Source organism: Harmonia axyridis, chromosome X, assembly GCF_914767665.1.
Source record: "Harmonia axyridis chromosome X, icHarAxyr1.1, whole genome shotgun sequence".
NCBI lineage: Eukaryota > Metazoa > Arthropoda > Insecta > Coleoptera > Coccinellidae > Harmonia > Harmonia axyridis.
This window is the reverse complement of record NC_059508.1, coordinates 18227285-18249130: the sequence shown is the minus strand read 5'-3', so window position 1 is coordinate 18249130 and position 21846 is coordinate 18227285. Positions and strand designations below refer to the sequence as shown.

General features: G+C 31.7%; 2 protein-coding genes and 1 long non-coding RNA gene across 3 annotated transcripts; 2 read left to right on the top strand and 1 right to left on the bottom strand.

Moving 5' to 3' along the window:
* Window positions 1-5289: 5289 nt before the first annotated feature.
* Window positions 5290-8479, top strand: LOC123686102. The gene is made up of 6 exons (XM_045626084.1): window positions 5290-5344; window positions 5459-5753; window positions 6846-7056; window positions 7111-7292; window positions 7876-8168; window positions 8327-8479. The coding sequence occupies exons 3-5, from the start codon at window positions 6998-7000 to the stop codon at window positions 8160-8162; spliced, it is 528 nt and encodes a 175-aa protein (XP_045482040.1). The 5' UTR covers window positions 5290-5344; window positions 5459-5753; window positions 6846-6997; the 3' UTR covers window positions 8163-8168; window positions 8327-8479.
* Window positions 8480-8736: 257 nt separating this feature from the next.
* On the bottom strand, window positions 8737-10281 carry LOC123685918. The gene is made up of 2 exons (XR_006748382.1): window positions 9717-10281; window positions 8737-9518 (listed from the first exon to the last, which is right to left on the bottom strand). It is a non-coding gene; the product is annotated as an uncharacterized LOC123685918 (long non-coding RNA).
* A 4376-nt stretch (window positions 10282-14657) lies between these two features.
* LOC123686105 lies at window positions 14658-21644 on the top strand. The gene is made up of 5 exons (XM_045626087.1): window positions 14658-15517; window positions 15708-15833; window positions 15890-15919; window positions 18064-19750; window positions 20593-21644. Exons 1-5 carry the CDS (start codon window positions 15422-15424, stop codon window positions 20943-20945), a joined length of 2292 nt encoding a protein of 763 aa, XP_045482043.1. The 5' UTR covers window positions 14658-15421; the 3' UTR covers window positions 20946-21644.
* The last annotated feature ends 202 nt before the right edge of the window (window positions 21645-21846 follow it).

Genomic DNA, 21846 nt, shown 5'->3' with positions numbered 1-21846 from the left:
TTGTCAATGATACCTACAATCCGTCTAGTATAATTCGAAATCATTTGGTACGTGTCCCAGATATGATATTTTGCATTCCACCCTACATTAATCTTTAGTAGGTACTTCTGTTTATTGTTGGATACAAAATCCGATTCAGTAGGCTGGTGTAACATATCAATTCTCATAGAAAATTTTTCTTGGGAAAATGTAACGAAACTTTTCCTCCAACAATTTTTTTTTAAAATTATTCAGCGACGTCACTTTCAGCCTTAAACTAATTGATCTGCGATCCGACATAATGATATCCGTTCTTAGAATTATAAATTGACAATAACAAAATTCCAAAGAAATATCTATTGACAGATTTTCAAGAAGATACTCCAAAAATTTCCACGAATTGATTTATGGTTTATAAAATCAACTCAACATATTTGCTCTTGAATTTGAGCTCTATCAATAAATATTTTATGATCAAAGCCTAGAACAACATTATGCAAAGGTACGAGTACTCAATATTTTTCTGTCTCGAGTACATTAAATTAGGAAAGGAAACGTACGTCTCGAAAGATTTCATTTATAGTATTGAAGAAGAGATAATTTTTTTCCTCATAAATATGAAATACTTCGATGAATATCATTTATTCATTAGATAAAACTCGCTCTCATTCATTTCGTTTAATTTTACTTATGTATATTCGAACACCTACATTAAAAAGTTGAAAATTTCCAACAAAGACCATCCTATATACTTATCGAAATAACAGTCAAACTGCCCTAGCTAGACTTTCAAGCGTTGTCAGGAATTCGAGTATCAGGAAGCGAAATAAATGCATTCCCAAACCCTTCTCGTCATTCCACTTAGATAAATCACCACGAGTCATGACATGAATAATAGGTATGTATTTAATTCATCAAATTGATAAAGAGTTTCGACTTTCCGAGATCCACACAGTGTTGCAATTCAAGGATCTTCCAAAGTACGCACGACACCTCTAGGACGATATACATTTTCGATGCCAGCGCCAATTTTCCCGAACTTCATTTGTACAATTTGCATGTAATTAGTGACCGCTATGAGCTTCATCTCAAACTTCGCCAGAATGATATATACTACCTCAGGATACAGAAAATGAACGAAACACGTTACGAGATCCGGCCATCGGATCTCAGGATCTCGTAGCGTTGATAACTTGGCTGTATACGGATCTCGTATTCCTACATCATACATATATATATATATATATATATATATATATATATATATATATATATATATATATATATATACACATATTTCTATCCACACGAGATCCGTTACATATTCAGGCTCACCAGAGATCCAATGGTAAAAATTAACATATCGGAAAAAAATTTTCTGTAACATCATTGAAAAATTCAATTGAAGTTGGGAACACTTCGAGGGGTAGGCATATCTCATTTTTTTTACATACAAGAAATTTCGTAAACGGAACCAGATCCGATGATATATTCTGAATTGCTCGAGATCCAAGACTGTATAAAAAGATGTTTAATCAACTGGTAGAGATCCAGCGGCGTTGCACGATTTGCATGAATTCCTTTCATTAACGTATGAAAATCATTACGATTTCGCAGGGCTTATCGAGTGTGTAAAGTAAACAAATAATAAGCTGTTATGTAGTTGCGATCTAAGATATGTGATAAGAAATAAATGGATATCTGCATTCGAGTTGTTATTTGAGAATATAGTAGATATTATATGGAACGAAAATATAGGTTGAAAATATTTGACTAATAAAATTCTGTACTTATTTATTCACCATCAAATTTTACATGTTTCGTCAAAATCACAATCATTACAAATTGAAACATACAAATTCTTCTAGGTAATAAAATAATTTTAATCTATTCAAAAAATGGCATTCTAGAGATGAATTCGAACTATTCAATTGTATGAATCATTAAAAGCATTCAGCGAATCTTTCCATCAACAAAATCATATTTCAAAATAGAAAGTAAAATTTTGCCTTACTTTCTTATGGCAAATGAATGAATAATTATTAGATATTATTATTTTAACGAAAAATTCAAACTATTCAATATTGTATAAATCGTTATGAGCGTTTTGAAAATTACTTCAATAACTATAGAGTAATCGTGAGAAACAAAAATTAACGAGCGCTCGAAAGTTAATTCCTAAAAAAATTAAGAAGAAAGCAGTAACATAAAGACAGGAGTCTTTAGTTCTTTTGCCAATGGTTGAAAATATTATGAAAGAGGTAATTCGTTGTTTCACTTTGATAAATCAAGTTGAATCTTAGATGACTTTTTTTCTATAATTCCTAGTAAAATTCATGATCTGACTCACTTTCTTGTGCCAATGTTTCAGTAGTATAAAATGAAGGAGGTAATTTGTTGTTTCACTTCAATAAATTGTGAAACAACAAATTACTTTCTACTCAATTGAGTAGAAACGCATTAACATATATGAAAAAAAATTAAACCAGATGTTAAATTATGTATATTGCTAAATTTGAGTATTCTATATAAAAGGTAATCAAGTAACAATATCATTCAGAAAACGATATTCCAAGTTTCCAAGTATCAATAAACATTTTTAGGCATCCTCAACTTTGAGAATCATTTAGTAAATTCAGCTCTGAAATAACATATCTACATCTACGAATAAATCATCAAACCAAATGTTGAAGCAAATTCATATTGGCTCAATTATGAGTAATCAGAATATTTATTTCAATTTATTTTGCAGGGTCTTTCGAAAAACTTACTTGTATATTTTTCAATCTTGATTCAAAAACAAATGTCTGAGATAATGGAGAAGAAAATAAAAAAAATTATGTGATAAAATTTGAAGAACCAGTTGTATTTGTGAGGATTATTTTTTTCAACAATTTGAATGCTCAATATTTTATTGAGTGATGGCACTGAATCGGTTTGTGTTCATTTCTCAATAATGATTGGCTGGAATAGTGCATTGCTATTAGTTGAAAACACCAAAATGTCATATTTTGACATGTGGAAAAAATAATCAAGTAAATATGCTTCAATTCATGATTAATCATGAATTCGTTCAGAGTTTTGAGCGAATGTCATCCAAAGATGTTCTAGAAAGAGTTGGTACACCCATTTGAAATTTTATTCTGGCACATATTCCCAAAACTACACCGTCAACTGCGTTGAAATCGGTTACATGATGGTAAAAATGTTTTAAGGGGGCGTTAAAGTAAAGAATTACCCTGCTCACCAGGATCATATCACTTGAATATAAATTGGGCAAATCATAGTGGATGTTTCGATTAATTTTTAATTAATGGTTTAGTTCAGTTTAATTCATTCAGCAATGCAACATCAACAACAAAGGTCATCAACTGGAGAGGTGGGAACTCATTGCATCAAACAGAAAAGTGTAGGTATAAAATATGTAAATATTGAATAGATATTTTTGTTAAATTTAGCAATATTACTTGAGGTCCTTTTAAATGCAATGAACATACCTAAATTTCTTGTGAGAAAATATATGTCTGAAATGTTATATCATATAATTATTCAAGCGAATTCATATTGGCTTCATTAGAAACAATTGGATGATTATCTGCATTTTTCTAAAATCTGATCTGAATCTTTTTCAATTGTGATTTAAAAACTGAGTCTGAGATAATTGAATTTGGCTAGAGTTCTAGATATTCTAACAATCTATTCATCGTACAGTCCATTGGGAACAAGAGAATCTTTGTTCTACTCGATTGTGGCCATAAGGCAGTATTGGGTATTCGTCACTTACAGAGATCCGCGATCTCAACTTGTTGTAATTTGTCAGTGATCATTGGTTGGTGTAGGATCCCTATTCTTGACTAGTGAATTATTTGAATAAAAGGTAAGTGTAAGTTCAAACTTAGTCCTCTTTTAATATGATTCATTTATTTGAATAGAGATAGAGTGATATAACTGTGAGTGTAATTTTTATCTGCGTATTTTTTTACAACTTATAAGTCCAATATTTTCTCTATGGAATATACAGATAGCCACAGAAAATTAAAATCATATTGATGGGTTACCTCCCACTTCTGCTTTTCCTCAAGGAATAAGTCATGAAATCCAGTGATCTGCTCAGGTGGACCACATTGTACCAATCTGCTATCAGGAAATTTTTGCTATACGTTGGTATTTTACAGCTTCTCAAACAGACTAGAGAATATCGCTTTACTTCAATTTTCAATTCCTCATAATTCAATAGTTTTGCCGAATAGCTTGCTTTCTCTGATCATTCTATCTATTCAATTTTTCCCATATATAACATAAAAATATGAGAAGGCTATTTTTTGTTTGTTTTTCAATTCTGATTTGAAATTTAATGATTTTTCAGGTGGATTCTCTCTAGATATAGAATAGAACAAAGGAAAAAATCTGTAAATTTTCATAATGTCTTTCGAATCTCGAAAGTTCTTCAGATCGACACGAAGTCGGAAAATTGTAGAATTAGCTACATCAAAAATTAGCTATAAAGATGAATCAACAGGTAAGTCAACTAGATTACCAAATTATTAATTTGGACCATATTGAGTCTTCAATATTTTCAGTGACAAATGAATATGATTTCGTGGAGGATACTAATGATCCTTGGCATAATTACAAATTGTGGAAGAATTCTAAGAATGTTGAGAAAGAAATCGAGGTAGGTTTTTATTAGATTAAGGCAATATAAAAACGAGATATCATTTTAGGTTTTCACCAAAAAAGGAAATGAGAAGAGACATGAAGCTATGGTAATACAATGATTGATTTATTTCTGTACGGTTATCCCTCTCAAAACATATTTTTCAGTCTTCCTCGAAATCATCATTATTGAACGGAACGGTGGGTACTGAAGGAACAGTCGAAGAAGGAGCAGAAGAAATGCATAGAGCTATGGTAATTCAATAAATAATTCATTTCTCTGCGGTTTCTCTGCTCAAATAAAAGTTTTTTCAGTCTTGCTCGCAATCGTCATTATTTAACATGGAAATAGATACTGAAGGAACAGCCGAAAGAGGATCTGAAAAAATTCTTGAAACTATGGTAATTAAATAAATCATTTATTTCTTCAAGATTTTTCCGCTCAAATCAAAGTTTTTCAGTCTTTTTCGAACTCATCATTATTTAACGCGGAAATGGGTAATGAAGGAACAGTCGAAGAAGGAGCTGAAGAAATACATGAAGCTATGGTAAGTCAATGAAACATTTATTTCCCTGAGTATTTTTCACTCGAATGAAAATTTTTCAGTCTTCCTCGAAATCATCATCATCATCATCATCATCATTTTCTGAGAGAGAGAGAGAAAAATCAAATGAAATAAAAGAAAAGAGAAAACCTATTTTTGTATTGGTGAGTAACTGCTTTGAGAAATCAACAAAAATACTTCTTTCATATTCGATTCATCCCAATGTCTCATATTGGATGAATTGTTAATATAAGGGAATATCACTCATATAATTTCAGCAAGGAGATTACTCCATCGAGTTTAGTAGGAGAGAGAGAAGGGTTTGGGATAAGAGAGATCGCTGTGTTTACTGCAATGAGGATGTCACAAATTTTTCCAGACATCTTTTCAGGAAACATTCAGAAGAAGAATGCGTCAAAAAAATTTTGAACTTTCCCAAGAATCATTCGAGTAGAAAAAAATTAATCAATTCATTGAGAAAAGATGGTAATTTCAGTCTTTATATAGAAAACACTATAAGACCTGTTCAAAGGCCTTCAACTTTGACATCAGGAAATCTCAATTATTATCCTTGAAAGTATTGTAAAGGATTTTATAAAAAAAAATCCCTTGGGAAACATATTAAAATATGCGAAATGCGAAATGAGAATGTTAGTCAAAGAAATAGATACTGTAGTGAAGGATTGATGATGCTCGCATTCGAGGAATCAAAAAAAACATATTTGGACAAATTGCGCCTGAAAAAAGAAGTCTTTTCTACAATGCATGCTGACAGAATTGCTTTGGAAGGGATGAGAGATCCTATTGCATGTCAATATGCTGAAGATTATTTGAAACAACATAGGAGACCACATATAAAAAATTTAGTAAGCAATAAAATAAGAGAATTAGGAAGACTAATCATTCAATTAAAAGACGTTTTCGGCCTAAAATCGATATTGGACTCATTAAAACCGGAACATTTTGATAAAATGGTCTCTGCTGCTAGAATTTTGGCCGGTTATAATGAGTCATCAAAAAATTTTCAAGCTCCTTCCTTAGCATTACATTTCAGAACCATATTAGTCCATGTTTGTTCGACCGCTGAAACAATGATACTCAAGAAAAATCCATTGATCAAAATTGATAACATAAATAAAACATTGAAAGATATCAGAAATTTCAAAACATTAGTTGAATCCAATTGGAAATTCGAAATGGGAAGTTTAGCCCTTAAAGACCTGACAGAAAAACATTCTACAAATATACAGAAGCTGCCACTCACAAAGGATCTTATTCTATTCAACAAATATTGTTATCAAATTGCCGATCGAGCTAAAAACGACCTTCAATCAGACATAAATAATCTAGGAGCTTTCAAAAAACTTTCGGAGACAGTATTGGTACTGACTATCTCTATCAACCGCAAAAGAGTGGGGGATGTCCAATACACTAAAATTGAAACATATACTAAAAATCATGGAAATAATGACTGTTTAGATATCTTGAGTGAGTCCGAAAAACAAATAACCAAATTTTTCAAAAGAATAGTAACTATTGGAAAAGGGAGTCGAGCTGTTCCTTTACTGTTCCCAAAAAAAATTCAGGAATATATTGAAATTTTGCTTAGCGTCCGAAAACAATCGACTTTAGTTCCTCAAGAAAATCCATATTTATTCGCTCTAGCTGGAAGTTCATCAAAATGGATCGATGGGCCAAGTACGTTGAGGAGATATGCTAAATCATGTGGTGCCGAAAATCCAGAGACTATAACTTCTTCCAGACTAAGGAAACAGATAGCTACTGTTCTGCAAATTTTGAATTTGAGTGAGGTAGAAATGGAACAAATAGCAAAATTTATGGGCCATACGAAAAAAACACATGAACAATTTTACAGGTATACACCACTAAATTCTTACATTTTTTTTTATTCGAATATACTCGATTTTAGGTTACCTCAAGATTTGTTTCAAACCTCAAAAGTGGCAAAGTTACTATTGATGACGATGGAAAAAGGCATAAGTACCGAAGAACAAGGAAAGACAATTGAAGAAATTGATTTTGAATTAGGAACTTGGGAAGAAAATGAAAAAAATGTAGATAATGAGGATGCATCTGTTTTGCCTCCCGATGGTAAATATTCGATTTATTGATAAATGCTGACTAATCATTATTCCCAGATAATTCAGACGTAGGTATAACTGTTAATAATATCAAATACTATTACCGAGAGAATTGCTTTATTAGCCGCTGTAAATACAATGAAAGAGGTTGATAATTTCAGAGCATATGAAAAATATTTTGAAGAGTTGGAGATTTATAACTGAAATTCATTCATTTTGCTTCGGACCTATTTGGTAACTTCTTTTTTCAAAGAACAATTAATCCTCATCAATGGAAAGCGAAAGTCAGAATATTTCTCGGTTTCAGATTATTTTCGTCATCATAAACATTTCAAGTTCATTATATTGATGCGAGGAAACGATATCTCGAATGAAACTGCATAGTAAGCAGCTCCCACCTACAATTCTAGTTCAACCTTGAATTTACAGGCTGTTCGAAATTATCAATGTCATTGCCAGTTTGGAAAATTCTGAAAAGTTTTTCAGAATTGGTCACAATTTAGAGTTAAGTCACTATCAAATCAAAATGTTCCTATGGAAGGAAAACATATGAAAGACGTTAACGTAAAATGAAAAATTGCATTTGTTGGTAGACTCTACAATGGAGATTCAAGAGAACCCATATGAATCGGAACTGAGAGTTTCTGAACTGACAATAGCTAGAGATGACTTCAAAGACCGCAAAAAACATCTTCGAGGGACATGGGATAAGGACCAGAAAAAAATAATGCAGCAATACTTCAAAAATCATATCAAGAAAAAGATTGCACCGAGAAAAGGAGAATGTTTAGAATTCAAAGAGAAATATTCGGAGAAATTTGAAAATAAGTCTTGGTTACAGATCAAAACATTCATATATAATAGTTATAGGGTGAATTGAAAAAAGGTAGTGTAAACATAGAGTACTTTTTTCTGACATTATCAGTGTTAATGAACACCTCTTCCAATTCATCTTTCTAATCTGGAAGCTTTTATTTACTTTCGAACTTATTCAATTCCTAACTTGCTTATTTATAAAAAATGATTTTATTTATTTTATTTCAGTTTATAATGCTGTGAGGTTTCAAAATGAGGAAATGACTCAACATTCTTTCGATATTTCGAAAGCAATTATTAATTCTATAAGTATTGAAAATTTCTCTATCTGTATTTCAATAATTTGTGATTATGTAAACAATAAAAAATGGTCTGAATGAATTTTCATGTTTTTCTTTCAACTAAGTGTAGAAACACAAATAATGATCATTTTATATTTTTAAGATTATCTGAATGATATATTGATTCATGTTTTTCAATCGTAATAAAAAATATAAATATCACTGGAATTTGTTGCCAATTATTTTAAAGATAAGAATCATCAATATAATTTTTAAAAATCATGATTCATGAATTACTTACGATTGTCAAGCAACATAGAAGAGACTGGTTATATTGGATATGAGTATGAACGAACATATTAAACACTCATTTATTCCTTAGTTAAATGTATATTACAACGACAAAAATATGATCATAACAAATTAATAACATTTGGCAAAAACTAAACTTCTAAAACAAGGAGTAACTACACAGTACCCTCGAAAATATCCATTAGAAATAATAATAAATTACAGTCTTGATAAGAAACTTTTCGTCAATACTTTCCATTATGAAATGGGAGCTACATTCAGGTCTTTCAAATTACAAAAAATATTATTTTACCTACTTTCATTTCGTTGTTAAAAAAAATCAGATCATTCCACATTATTACAAAGAACTTCGAAATTACTCATTTTTTACATATACCAGATTCTGTTGTGTAGCCTCGAATTTGGCATTGTGCAAAAATATTTCGTCTTCTTCGAGGAACCTTAGTACAGAAGCAATTCACTAAATATTCGACTTCAATTGTTGTCCCTGATGTGCTGGGTATAATTCTGATTGAAGATAGATCTGATCCTTGAGGAACCAATCTCCTAAATTGTTGTTTCACATGGTACATTGCTTGGCATCCAGTTTCGTAAGTTCCAGCATTGTTATTAAAAATCCCAATCCATCTATGAGGATTTCTTCCGAGTCTCACTTCGGGTCGGACTCCTATATTTGTGAATCCTGGAGGAGTGGCATCTTTTATTATCCTGCATGCTTCTTCTTCAGCTTGGGGTGTGATATTTTCTGTACATGGTAGCAGATTAACCATATCAACTACCGGACAAAAAAAAAAGTTTGCCACAATGATAATAACTGCTCTGATCATCTGTAACCAAACAAAAGAATTGTTTTCAGCGAATATAGAACACATAATTTGATACTAAATTATTCTACAGAATAATTTAGTATCGAAGTGAAATATTCAAATAATTCCTCATTATGTATATAAAATTTTCGTGCAAATAATTCATAACTAAAATAAATAATGTTCTAATTCAAATTGATTCAATGAACTTGAACTTACATTTTTGTCTTGATGGCTCAACAACACAAACTACTTCTGCGAAAAGATTCCTGCATTATGCAAATTTATATGGTCCGTTGTTCACCCCTCTCGTCTCACTATATAAGATGTCTGAATAATGGTTCAGGCGAAAATGGACTGAAATAACATGGATCTCTTTTCTCTTCGAATTCTCACAATATGTAAAGTTATTGAATCCAAACATTTTTCGAGAATTGATAAATATTCAACATTTATATATTTTGGCGAATAGTTGTATAATACTCACCTTCTCAAACTATTACGAAGCTTTATAATCAAATAAAGCATTCTATTTCTGAAGAAAAAAACATATTCTTCATGATCCGATGAACAGAACCACAGTTGAATATGTTTCAATTTGATTATGGTTATCATTACTAGAAGTCATATAATAATCACATATTAATTTATCATTTGTAAAAATACGCTGTTGAGATTCTTACTGTCATTTTTATTTTGGACGAATCATCAAATTTAATTTCGAATGAATTTGGTCTTAACGTTCATTATAAATAAAATAAAGTAATTTCCACAAATATTTTTCTCTCTATGAAAATTGCCTGTTACTTGACGAAGTCACGAAGTGTGTGTACACAAAAAAGGACTATTTATTTACCGGGTGATTCACTATTCATGGAAAACTAATCATGATTTTGTGCTGATAATTGGCATATTGGGGTTTGAGACAATGATCTCTCCCTCTGAAATAAACCTCTACAACTTCCGGTTATACAGGAAACAGACTACTACTTCCTTATTTCCAATTGCACAGCCAGTATATCATTGCATCATTACTAAAACTAAAAGTCGATGTTTCGATAACTATATTCGACAGTTTTAGAATGAAGTACCAGATTTCAATTAAATCAACTTTGTAGGTTAGAAAACATTGGGAAAATAACATTTCAAAGTAGGTACCCATATATCAAAGGAATCAGAGAATGGATTCAACCCTTTCATGAGTTTGTTCTGCATAAAACAAGTTGACTTGAAGACTCGATATTAATTGTTGAGCAGCTTCAGAATTCGAAATGAACTGTGGACTTTTTAGTAGGATCGTGACCTACATAATTGTTTTGATTGATTCCAATTTGATGTAATTTTTTTATATTTTAGAAATGACGTGAAGTACATAATTTATTTAGGATATTATGAATTGAAAATTATTATGGCAAATAATATTCTATCCATCCGCCAGCCGTCCATGTAAACGATAATTGTTGTAAATAATGAGCTGAAGACTTGAGATCTTCATGGTTATAGAGGTTGCAAAAATCTTGATTGAGGTAGTTGGTTGACAAAATCTACAGTTTAGGCCATCTGAAATACTGTATTCAATAATTCGAACAAATCCGAAAAAATCCAAACTCGGAAATTAGTTGTAAATAGTGGCAATGAAAGTTTGTGCAAAATTTCGGTGAAACCAGAAAAAAAAATTTTTAGAGACACCTCAAACCTCACAAATATTTTTACCAACAGAAATTCTATAGAACTTATTCCATCAACGACCTATACCTATATGAACAAAAAATTTTATCGACGACAACAGATATTCTCTCAGATATGTTCTTTGAAGAAAAATAGAAGTTTTTTTTAATATTATTCAATGGTACAATTTCCACTGAATTCAAAATTGAGCTTTGTTATGTTCCGATAAAACTTGTTTTTCTATATCATAGGTTAATTATATTCTGTTTTCTTGAGGAAACCAAATTTCAGATATCTTCAACTCCTAAACCATGTAGTCCAATATTGAACCTAACCGACTTCCTATTTTCAAAAGTTTCTACGTCATTCTGTTAGAGAGTTATAGTGTATACACACACAGATGGTTGGACGGCCATATGTGATTTTGACCTATTATTCTTCATCGGTGGGACGAACCCAATAATCTGAATCTATTATCAGCTTGATAGTAGAAAAGCACGAATATTCGGACAAATTATCGAGTATAGCCCTTGGTACAGGCGCAAAAAAATGAGATTCATCTTATTTTTCAACTTTTGGAAACAAGTCTACTTAGTAATATCAGATATCATTCATCATAAGGGATCGAAATCGAACATAAAATTCCAATAATTTTTCTGTTTCTTTCTCTAAATTGTCATGGAGAATGGCAGTCTTTGGATGGAAAATAAAGGTACCTACATACAGCACAATTCGATTTTGCAGTGAGTTATATAATTTTTCATTCATCCATATAATTCCCAAAGCAAAAAAGAATTTATAGATTATCATGAATAATCATAACATCATATTCGCACTGAAATGTTCATCGCAGATCTTAGGTACGAAAATATTTTCATTCGCATATCCGCAAGATAAGGAATCTCTTATCTATAAATAACTCGACTTATCGCAGCGCGCTGATAAATACCTTCAATGGGATCAAGAATGAGATGTTGCCGGATTCAACGTAGTGATTCTGTACAAATTGAAATCTATATACAAACAGCGATCTTGGAGACGCCTAACAGCGATTTGAAGAACTAAGTAAAACGACAATGTATGGCTCTCCAAAGGCGGTTTAATGTATATATATATATATATATATATATATATATATATATATATATATATATATATATATATATATATATATATATATATATATATATATATATATATATATATATATATATATATATATATATATATATATATATATATATATATATATATATATATATATATATATATATATATATATATATATATATATATATATATATATATATACATTAAACCGCCTTTGGAGAGCCATACATTGTCGTTTTACCGTCCTCTTGCAATCCGACGTCCGATATACGGACGTCGAATTGTTTTGCCCAATTCTCAATGTATTATGACTTCATGGCACGTCCTGAGTGCGTATGTCAATTTTTGCCGATGACGTCAGGTATTCTCATCGTGTACAAAATCGTATATTTCAGTTCAAACAACGAACGACCGTAGCGCTGACTACTACCTCTCGCGTATATGTTATATACATCTTCCCCGTTTCATATTGAGAGCATTTGACGACATAAAGTTTGGCAACATAGTCTCATAATAATTCTTATACAGTGCGATCAAGGGACGTCCGTTATACTTTGTTATCTAAAAAAAACTGTTTTCCATGCGTAGCGTCGCTTCTCGATGAAGTGCTTGGAGCTGCATTTATGAATACTCACGAAAATCGTCTATCCACATATCACCGTGTGATGAAGTGATGATGATGTGAGAGACAGAAAGGAGATGATAGTATATAGATTAACTAACTTCGTGAATTTCATAACGACCAACCGTTATGGGATGTTTAATTGATATCTTTGTTTTTTATGGAAATTGTTGATCTGCTATATAAATTATTTTTTTTAAATATTATTGATATTAAATGAAAAATAACAAATAATAAGGGTGTGGTAGAAAAATCTATCACAGAAATTGGAATGACCGTCGATAAAAACAAACAACTCGAATCATTGATTCTCTAGATTGAATGTATGATATTTTCGAAAGTAATATATCTTTTATTCCTGAAGGCTACCTCACACGGTCAATATTATTGAAGCAATATCCATATTTATCAATATAATTAACGTGTGAGGAGTACATAGAAATAATCATATCTATTGATGGCGATAATTTAAAAAAAATAAAGAAGCACTGACCTGAAATCAGAAGCTTTTGCGCGTTTGTCTATATTGGGAAAAAGATAAATCCAATTTGAATACCCTGAGGGCTATTGATTTGATTCTACTGGTTCATGAATTCATCTTTCCTTTTTGAATCTTAATTCTACGCTGAAAGTTTTGAAGTCGTTCCTTCCACCCTGTATACCTCGCGGACTATTTTCATACCTACAAACTACATTTTCATAAAAATTGGTCGAGTCGTTTCGGAAAAGTTCGTAAATTATCACCGTAACACGGAATTTTTACATATAATATTTTCCTCGTTGAAATTTCAAAGTTCATCAACTTCAATGGTTAGTTCGAAAAAAACGTTGTCTCAGAATTAGTATCTCATTATTCTCAACCCACATTGGAATTGATATACATTAATGCTCCGATCGGTCATGAATTATAACACAATATATTAAATTCTATTGCTTATACATCTTCACGAAAAAAAAATGTGATACAACTAATTCTTGGAATAACATTAGGCGAAAATATAGGGACCAATATGAATAAATTTCCAATTCAATTTCAATTTGACGACATACATCAATTCAATAATTGCAACCAAATGAGAGATTTAGGGTTTTTTAACAAAACTACAAAGAATCTATAGAGGCACTTGTATAGATCTATATATTAACTTATTTTGGTTAATCAGAATTGGGGAAAACATTCTTTTGACTTATTCGAATGTTATTATTTTTTTTATGATATTCCGTTACTAGCGTAACTATACACATATCTTATCACACTATTCCTAATAGTCAAATATATACATGTACGGCTTTTTCTGATAACTTTGGATTTACATCTTCCGAACGAATTAAAAAACTCTGCATGCTGAATTTTATCGAATGGAATTTGATGTAAGCAGTATATACTGACATAAGATACTATTTTTTCATCCAGAAAAATCTTATCATTTATGAATATTTCAATATTTTAGAAAGTATGCATCCCCACATTCTTTTTTGTTCTTTCACAACCCTCTTATTAATTTGATTGGAATTTACCAGCTCTTGAATGAGTGTATCAACAGGTCCGACTACTGTATATACTCAGTACAGAGTCAGCTTTTTCGACGTCCATTTCATTAGGGTGTATTTTCATGGGTCGCTTTTTGGACGTCCATATATAACAAAATGTTATTATGAATTAATTTATGTTGATGAATTTCTCTGAGAAATATTCGAAAACGGAAACATGATTCAAAACAGAAACTGTTCTTATATTAGAACATTGAACAACAAACCCTAACTAGAATATTTGAAAGAAACAAATACGGCATTGCATCATTTGAATTCTTACGATGATTCCTATTAATTTGGATCGGACTAAACCGGAAAAATGCGAAATTTTAGCGGGAAAAGATCTGGAATTGAGGAGTTCCTATGATATCGTTTCAGTGTTGTTGTGAGAGTGTAGGTATAAGAAAGTGCAAGATGAACCGCCACCTAACCAGAGCACGAAAAATTTTATCGAGCGCATTGGGTAAGTAGCTATTTTATTATAATTTCGGAAAACATATAATAATAACATATAATAGGAGAGTAATATTATGTAATACCAACAGAGACCAAATTCTATAGTCTATACCCAAAGTTTCTCGATTTTAATATGGAAATAGGCAATAAATATTGCTTAGCAATTTCGCGGAAGACGTTTTATCGAAATTTTGAAATATAACAATCGAGAAATTTCACCTGCTGAGATTTTATCTCGAGTGGTATTCGGAAACACTATACATGGAAAAATTATTCGCAAAGTAATATGATCACTTTCGACAAATTTTCATTTCCTAAACTATTTTGAATTTGGAGAAATGACCAAATAATGGCTAAACGAAGTTGTTAGTCTAGCCGGCTTGCATTGTCTTTCATTTTCTAAATAAAAATGGAATGAGAATGTCTAATTACTGAAGAATGAAAGGATAATTTTCACATCATATTTTTCTTTTTCGGAACTTTTTTTTCATTTTGGCTTTTCACTTCTTTAGGAGAACGAGAAGCAGACCTAAAAATGAATGAAGAATTGAAAAACAATTCATGGAGAAAGTTTTGTAATGTTGACCCTAAAGAATCTTTCAAAAACTCTGACTTTGAAGTACCAAAAGAGGTAAGCTTCTTAGAAAATTGCAATTCATTATTCGAAAATGGAACTAAATCGAGAATCAGAACTCAGTCCAATGTGACAGTGTATCAATATTGTCATATCCTCTAGAAAAATTAATCGATCAATTTTGTATTGATCATTTTATATTGATCTATCGATTTTATATGTGAACTGAAAGTCTTCGATTTTCTAGATGGAATTTGTTGAAAAAATCCCAGAGAATGAAAATGAGGCAGATGATGCTGGAGTCCAAGAAAACTTGTCTTATTCTTTATCCTTTTCGGATTTAGACGTTGACTACGTTCCGTCCAGTTTTGAGGTATATGAATATTTTTTGAGATTTTGCAACTTCATACGACTGCTTTCATGTTTCAGATCTCGAATGAGGATAATTGCAATTCCCAGGTTAGTGAAGCATTCTCTGTAGCATGTTACATTTTTTTTTCATTATGGTAATTTTTATTCTCTCATATGCACATATTAATATTTTGAGTATGATTCAACTAGCACTCCTCACTCGAAAAGTGCTAGTTGTATTATGTAAACTTCCATACTGCCATACTGGTAAAATGGGGTGAGTAGAAACAAAATATTTTTTCTGAGGGATCAATGAACGCCAAGAGGTTTTCAAGAACGAAAACAACGGACTATACGAAAACCAAACTTTCTAACAGTCGGTGGAGTGGGGAGCTTTTGAAAAAAACCTGTGTGGTATTTCGAGCTTACAAGATTACTTAGAGCTGATTTCAAAATACAACAAAGAAAAAAATATTGATCAAATTTTCGAAAAATTGTTTTGAAATGTTCATTTGCGGTTTTGTATAGAATAAAGAACGATCTTTTCCAAAAGCTCAATACCCAAAATGGACAACTCAGAGAAAAAAATAATTGTGTTTTCGCTTTTTGAGTGCTCGTTCTATTTAAATGAGTGCTATAATCGTTTCGCCTAAATGTCTGTAATTTTCGATTTTCGAACCGATAATGGTCTCATCTCAAACAACAAGGTTCGATTCACTGATGAAGAATCCGTAGTCAAATTCAATTTCGCCCGTAGGGCCGTCCGTTTACACGATTACTGTCAAAGGAAATGTCCTAGAGACTGGAAATTTTCAGTTGAGTTCGTTAACGACCAAAATAATCAGGGTGTTCCATAAAAGTGGGCATTCGAAATTTTGTTCCCTCAATATCTTAGACAATACTGAACCCATCAAATTGAAATTTTGAGGTCATTTGTACCATATCCATTTCAAGCTTCATACGAAATTATGTGGCAATCGCTTTACCAGAACCATAGAAAATTCAATTGAAATATCGAAAAAAAATTCAATTTTTTTAACAACTAAAATCAATTGGCACATGCAAAATATCAAAGGGATTGCATGATCAGAACCATAGAATTAAATTTTTTTAAATTATCGATTTTTCAGATAATCATAAAATTGTGAATTCGATCATGCTAAAATTTCACAGTCATATATTTAACACCAATCATCAGCCTCATACAAAATTTTGTGGCAATAGTACAATGAACGATTGCTCAAAATTTTCTGCACAGGACTTCTCATAATTTTTTTTAACAACTAGAATTGAACCAAATATTGATAAATTTCAGAACTTTCCTTTTTTTCTGACTCGTTCACGTGGAATGCCCCCAATTCCAGTTTTCCTTTACTTCATTAGAATCTCTGAAAATGGATTTTTCATCATTAAAACTTTCTGAGTTTCCACAAAATGAATAAAAGTTATATACAGTGTGTCCATTTAATAAAGTGCCACTTTTAATATCTCGGCCATGATGAAAAATCAGAAAAAATGCAAAAAGAACTAGGTTAGGATTTCATGGGAAACATTTTATACGGTAGATTTCAATCCATTTGTATCAACCCTGTGAGCATGCAACAGCTAAAATCTTGAATAGGAAGGGCTTTAAATGTCACTTTATTTCAAAGGTGATCCCGTTTATGGTTAGTAATTCCGAAAAAAAAAATGGAATTTTGAGCAAATTGGATTGGTAGAATGTTCACTACACTCCCCATTTTTACCACCCTTAGAATTCTTTTTCCGGAGACATTTGAAGGTGGTTGGGTATAAAACACATCCCAGAGATGTAAATGAATTCAATGTAAGAAAAGGCACTGCAAGCCGAGGAATTCAAGTTTTTCAAAACCTAAGGTTCAAATTTTTGTCTACAAAATAATGAACAACATTTTCAAAATCTTTTATAGTAATTGCAACTTTTGCTATCGTAACTAGGTATGCTACCGTTTTTATTTTTCGGAAGTTCTGACAAGGAAGGGCCAGTGTTTCGTTTTTGTAAGAAGGCATTATAATTACGGTTGAAACAAGGTGACACGTAACCACCTTTTCATTTAAAATTTTAGGGTTTGATGTCTTCACTTTTGCAGGGCTGATACAAATTGATTGGAAAAATCCCTACGAACTAAACTTTATCTCTTTATGCGTTTTTTCTGTTTTTGCATGGGGATCGAGATATTGACGGTGGTTCTTTTTCAAATTGACACACCTTATCTCATTGGTACTTCTTCCAGGATTCAGATATACTTAATTTCGACACGACCTCTGAAGCAAAGGACTTGGAAATTGTGGAAAAAGAAAAAAATATGAAACAGAAAAAAAAATATAAAAAGAAGGCACCTGAGAGGGACAATTGCTACTTTTGTGAGACTGAGGTTCTTAATTTTAGTAGACACATTGCAAGATGTCACTCAGCTGAGATAGAGGTGCAGCGATTACTTGCGAAGCCTGTGAAGAGTAAGGAAAGAAAAAATCTAATAACGAGCCTAAGAAAAAAAGGAAATTATTTGAGAAATTCCGAGGTATGTTCCAAGCCGATGAAAAAACCACCAGGTGGAGATACCAGTGAATATTTGCCTTGCCTTTACTGTCTCGGATTTTACTCTCGTAAGCAGTTGTGGCGACACAAGAAGAGGTGCACAGAAAATCTTCACTTGGAGAATAACATAAGCTCCACTTCAGCATTATACTTCAAAAATCATAAAACAGATCCTGATTTACGTGACAAAGTATTTCCTAGAATGAGGCCTGATAAAGTGTCTATAGTTGCCCAACAAGATGCACTTATTTGTGCTTTTGGGTCACGTTATTTGAGGGTTCACCGAGAGAAGCATTTCATAAATGTGACTTCAAGAAAAATGAGGGAACTCTCCCGATTATTAATCGAAGCCAAGAAACTCGATAAATCAATCAACACAATGATGGATATGCTCCAACCTAAATATTATGACACAGTTGTAACAGCTACCAAACTTTGTGCTAAGTATGATAAGTCTACAGAATGTTTTCTGTCGCCAACATTCGCCATGAACATAGCAACTTCATTAAAGCAATGTTGTGACTTGGCAATAGTATTCGCTCTAAAAAGAAAACATATTTATGCAACGGTATCTGCAGCAAACGCTGAATCGGCAATGAAAACTTTCGCACAGCTCATTGAAGCCAACTGGAGGTATGATATCTCAACCGTTGCATCGAATAATCTGCACATAAAAAGATGGAATAAAATAACCATCATACCCTTAGCCAAAGACTTGAAACTGATGAAAAATTACCTGACTACTGAAGCTGATAAAGCCAAACAAAAGTTAAGTAGTGAAAATGAAAACAAATCGGCATACAAAGTTTTAACTGAAACTGTCTATTGTAGGGTGTTATTACTTAATAGAAAGAGGCCAGGAGAATTACAGAGACTATTAATCGATTTATATAATCAATCATCCAAAAGACAAAATTATGAAGAATTTTCCGATGCTATTTCACCTACGGAAAAATTTTTAATGAATCGATTCAAGAGAATTGTTATAAGAGGAAAGAGAAATCGCGGCGTTCCTGTCCTATTCAGCACAGAAGTTCAGAAAGACATCTCAATAATGAATGAAATAAGACACAAATATGTCAGAGAGGAAAACAGATTTTTATTCGCCCTTCCTGACAGCGATTCACATATCGTGGGTTATAAGGTTCTGGCGAAATATGCAAAAGCCTGTGGGGCAGAAAGACACGATGCACTTACATCTACGAGACTAAGGAAGCACCTAGCCACCCTATCACAGATATTCAGCATGACAGATTCGGACTTGGAGCAATTATCAACATTTATGGGACACACTCCTGGAACCCATAAGAATTCTTATAGATTGCCTGATGACGTTTACCAATCATCTAAAATTGTGAAAATTTTGCTCCTCATGGAACAAGGTAATGTATTTGAAACACATAACTCATTGAAAATATTATTGCAACTATTAGTAAGCCAATACTAAATTGGTCAATTATCTTATCATTGCAGTTCAGAAATCACTTACGAAACAATCTCTACGTGGAATTTTATTATTTTATCCCAGAAATAGTATTATATAATACAGTACTTCTCACATGGCAACATGATTGAAGAAGAAATGATGAAAAAGAAAGAATTGATCTATACCTACCATGCATGCATAAGCATATTTGTAAAATAATGATGATTAATATTGTTGGTGGTGAATTAATGTATTTGCTATCAGAATGAAAATAATGAGAGCTTTTCAGAGCAATTTGAATTTCAAAAAAATTTCATGGATTTTTTGTTGTAAGTTGTGTGTACCGTTTATCTTCAATTCCCAAAAAAAAAGCACTAAAAGAGCGCGAATAAACTATTTTCATTCTGAAACCAGGTAAGGTAAACGAGTAGTAACCAAATTTCGAAACAAAATAGTCATATCTGAGATTATTTATTGAATTCTTTTACTAAGCGAGATATGTCAGACTCAGATTCTGTCCTCTTTTCGATTTTGCTCTGAAGTTCTGTATCTAGTATAGTGTCTACAATTTTGCCAGATTTTCGAAAGATTATCATCCTTCAAATCAGTTAATTTTGTTTATGAATTTGAAATACTCAAACATTTTCGCATTGAAAAAATTTCATTCGGATGATTAAAAACCGATTCAATGGAATTCATTCATTCATTTTGTTAAATCTAGATGCATTAGCCCAGATTAATAAACTTCAGAGCTAAATTCATACAAGAATTATATAGCATGTCATGAAATATTTTCAGGTACATCTGCTTCTTTCAAAGGGAAAACTCTTGATGAAATCGAAGTTGATTTGGAACAGAACCTAGAAGATGAACTAGAACCAGATGAAGATGCCATTTCAAGCGATGTGAATGATGATAGTAATATGGACTACGAAACACTTGAAAGGAGTAGTAGGCAGATTAACATTGAAAGAAGAGAAGAATCTGAGAACGAAAACCAGAAGGATGAGGTTCTGAAAAGAAAGAATAAGAGAAAAAACAACAAAATTCAAAGAACGCCGTGGACAGAGGAACAGAAGAAGGTTGTTAAAGAATTTTTCCAAACCAATATCCGAAATAAAGTAGATACCACCCAAAAGAATCGAGTGTGAAAAACTCATAAGCCAGAATAATGAATTATTGAAGAACAAGGACTGGCTTAAAATTAAGGTTTTCATACAGAATGTATATACCCTTAAATGTAAGGGTTGAAATTGAAAAATTGTATCAATTTCAATAGTTTTTTCTTGAATAAAGGTTCACGAATAGACGAGGTTTCATTTTTTCTTCTTCTTTTTCCTCAGTCAGGATATTGGGGATTCTAGAGCTGACCAGGCATATTATTCTTCTTTTGAATTACATTTGATATTCCTATCCGAATTTTTCTTCGAGAATAAGTATTATTCAATATAAAGCAATCGTTTTTCCACCCCAAGATTAATTTATTCACCCTGCCGAAGAATAAACAATATGAGTCGAATGAAAATAAGTGTTATTTTTCCAAAAAACAGATTAGGAAAATACTCGTTCCAGAAGATTAACTATTGATAGATGGGGAATAAAAATGGGGATTATATCATATCAACATCCAATGGTTTTGCATTGTATCGAATAATATATATTATGATATATAGGTATTTATTTTTAGTACTTAGGGCAATTCTTCCTTCTGAATTATTTCACTATAGATCAATGGCGTAACTAGAGTTGACTCATGGGAGGGGTAACCCCACTTTGGAAAAGCAAAATCTTTCTTTCTTTCTTTTTTAAAAAATTTTTGTATTGTTACTTAGAATTTTTTTATTTCTTCTAATCAATGGTGAGGTTATGTCCCCAATAACCACTTCTCGTTACGCCTATGCTATAAATATATACAAATCATCTATCTGAACCTCAACTCGCATAAAAATAATCGTTGAAATTCTGTTGCACTCTCAAATTCTGTGAATTACTTACCGATTCTTGGTAATGAAAATAACTATGGAGGATTTTTTTCTCATTACCAAGCAACGC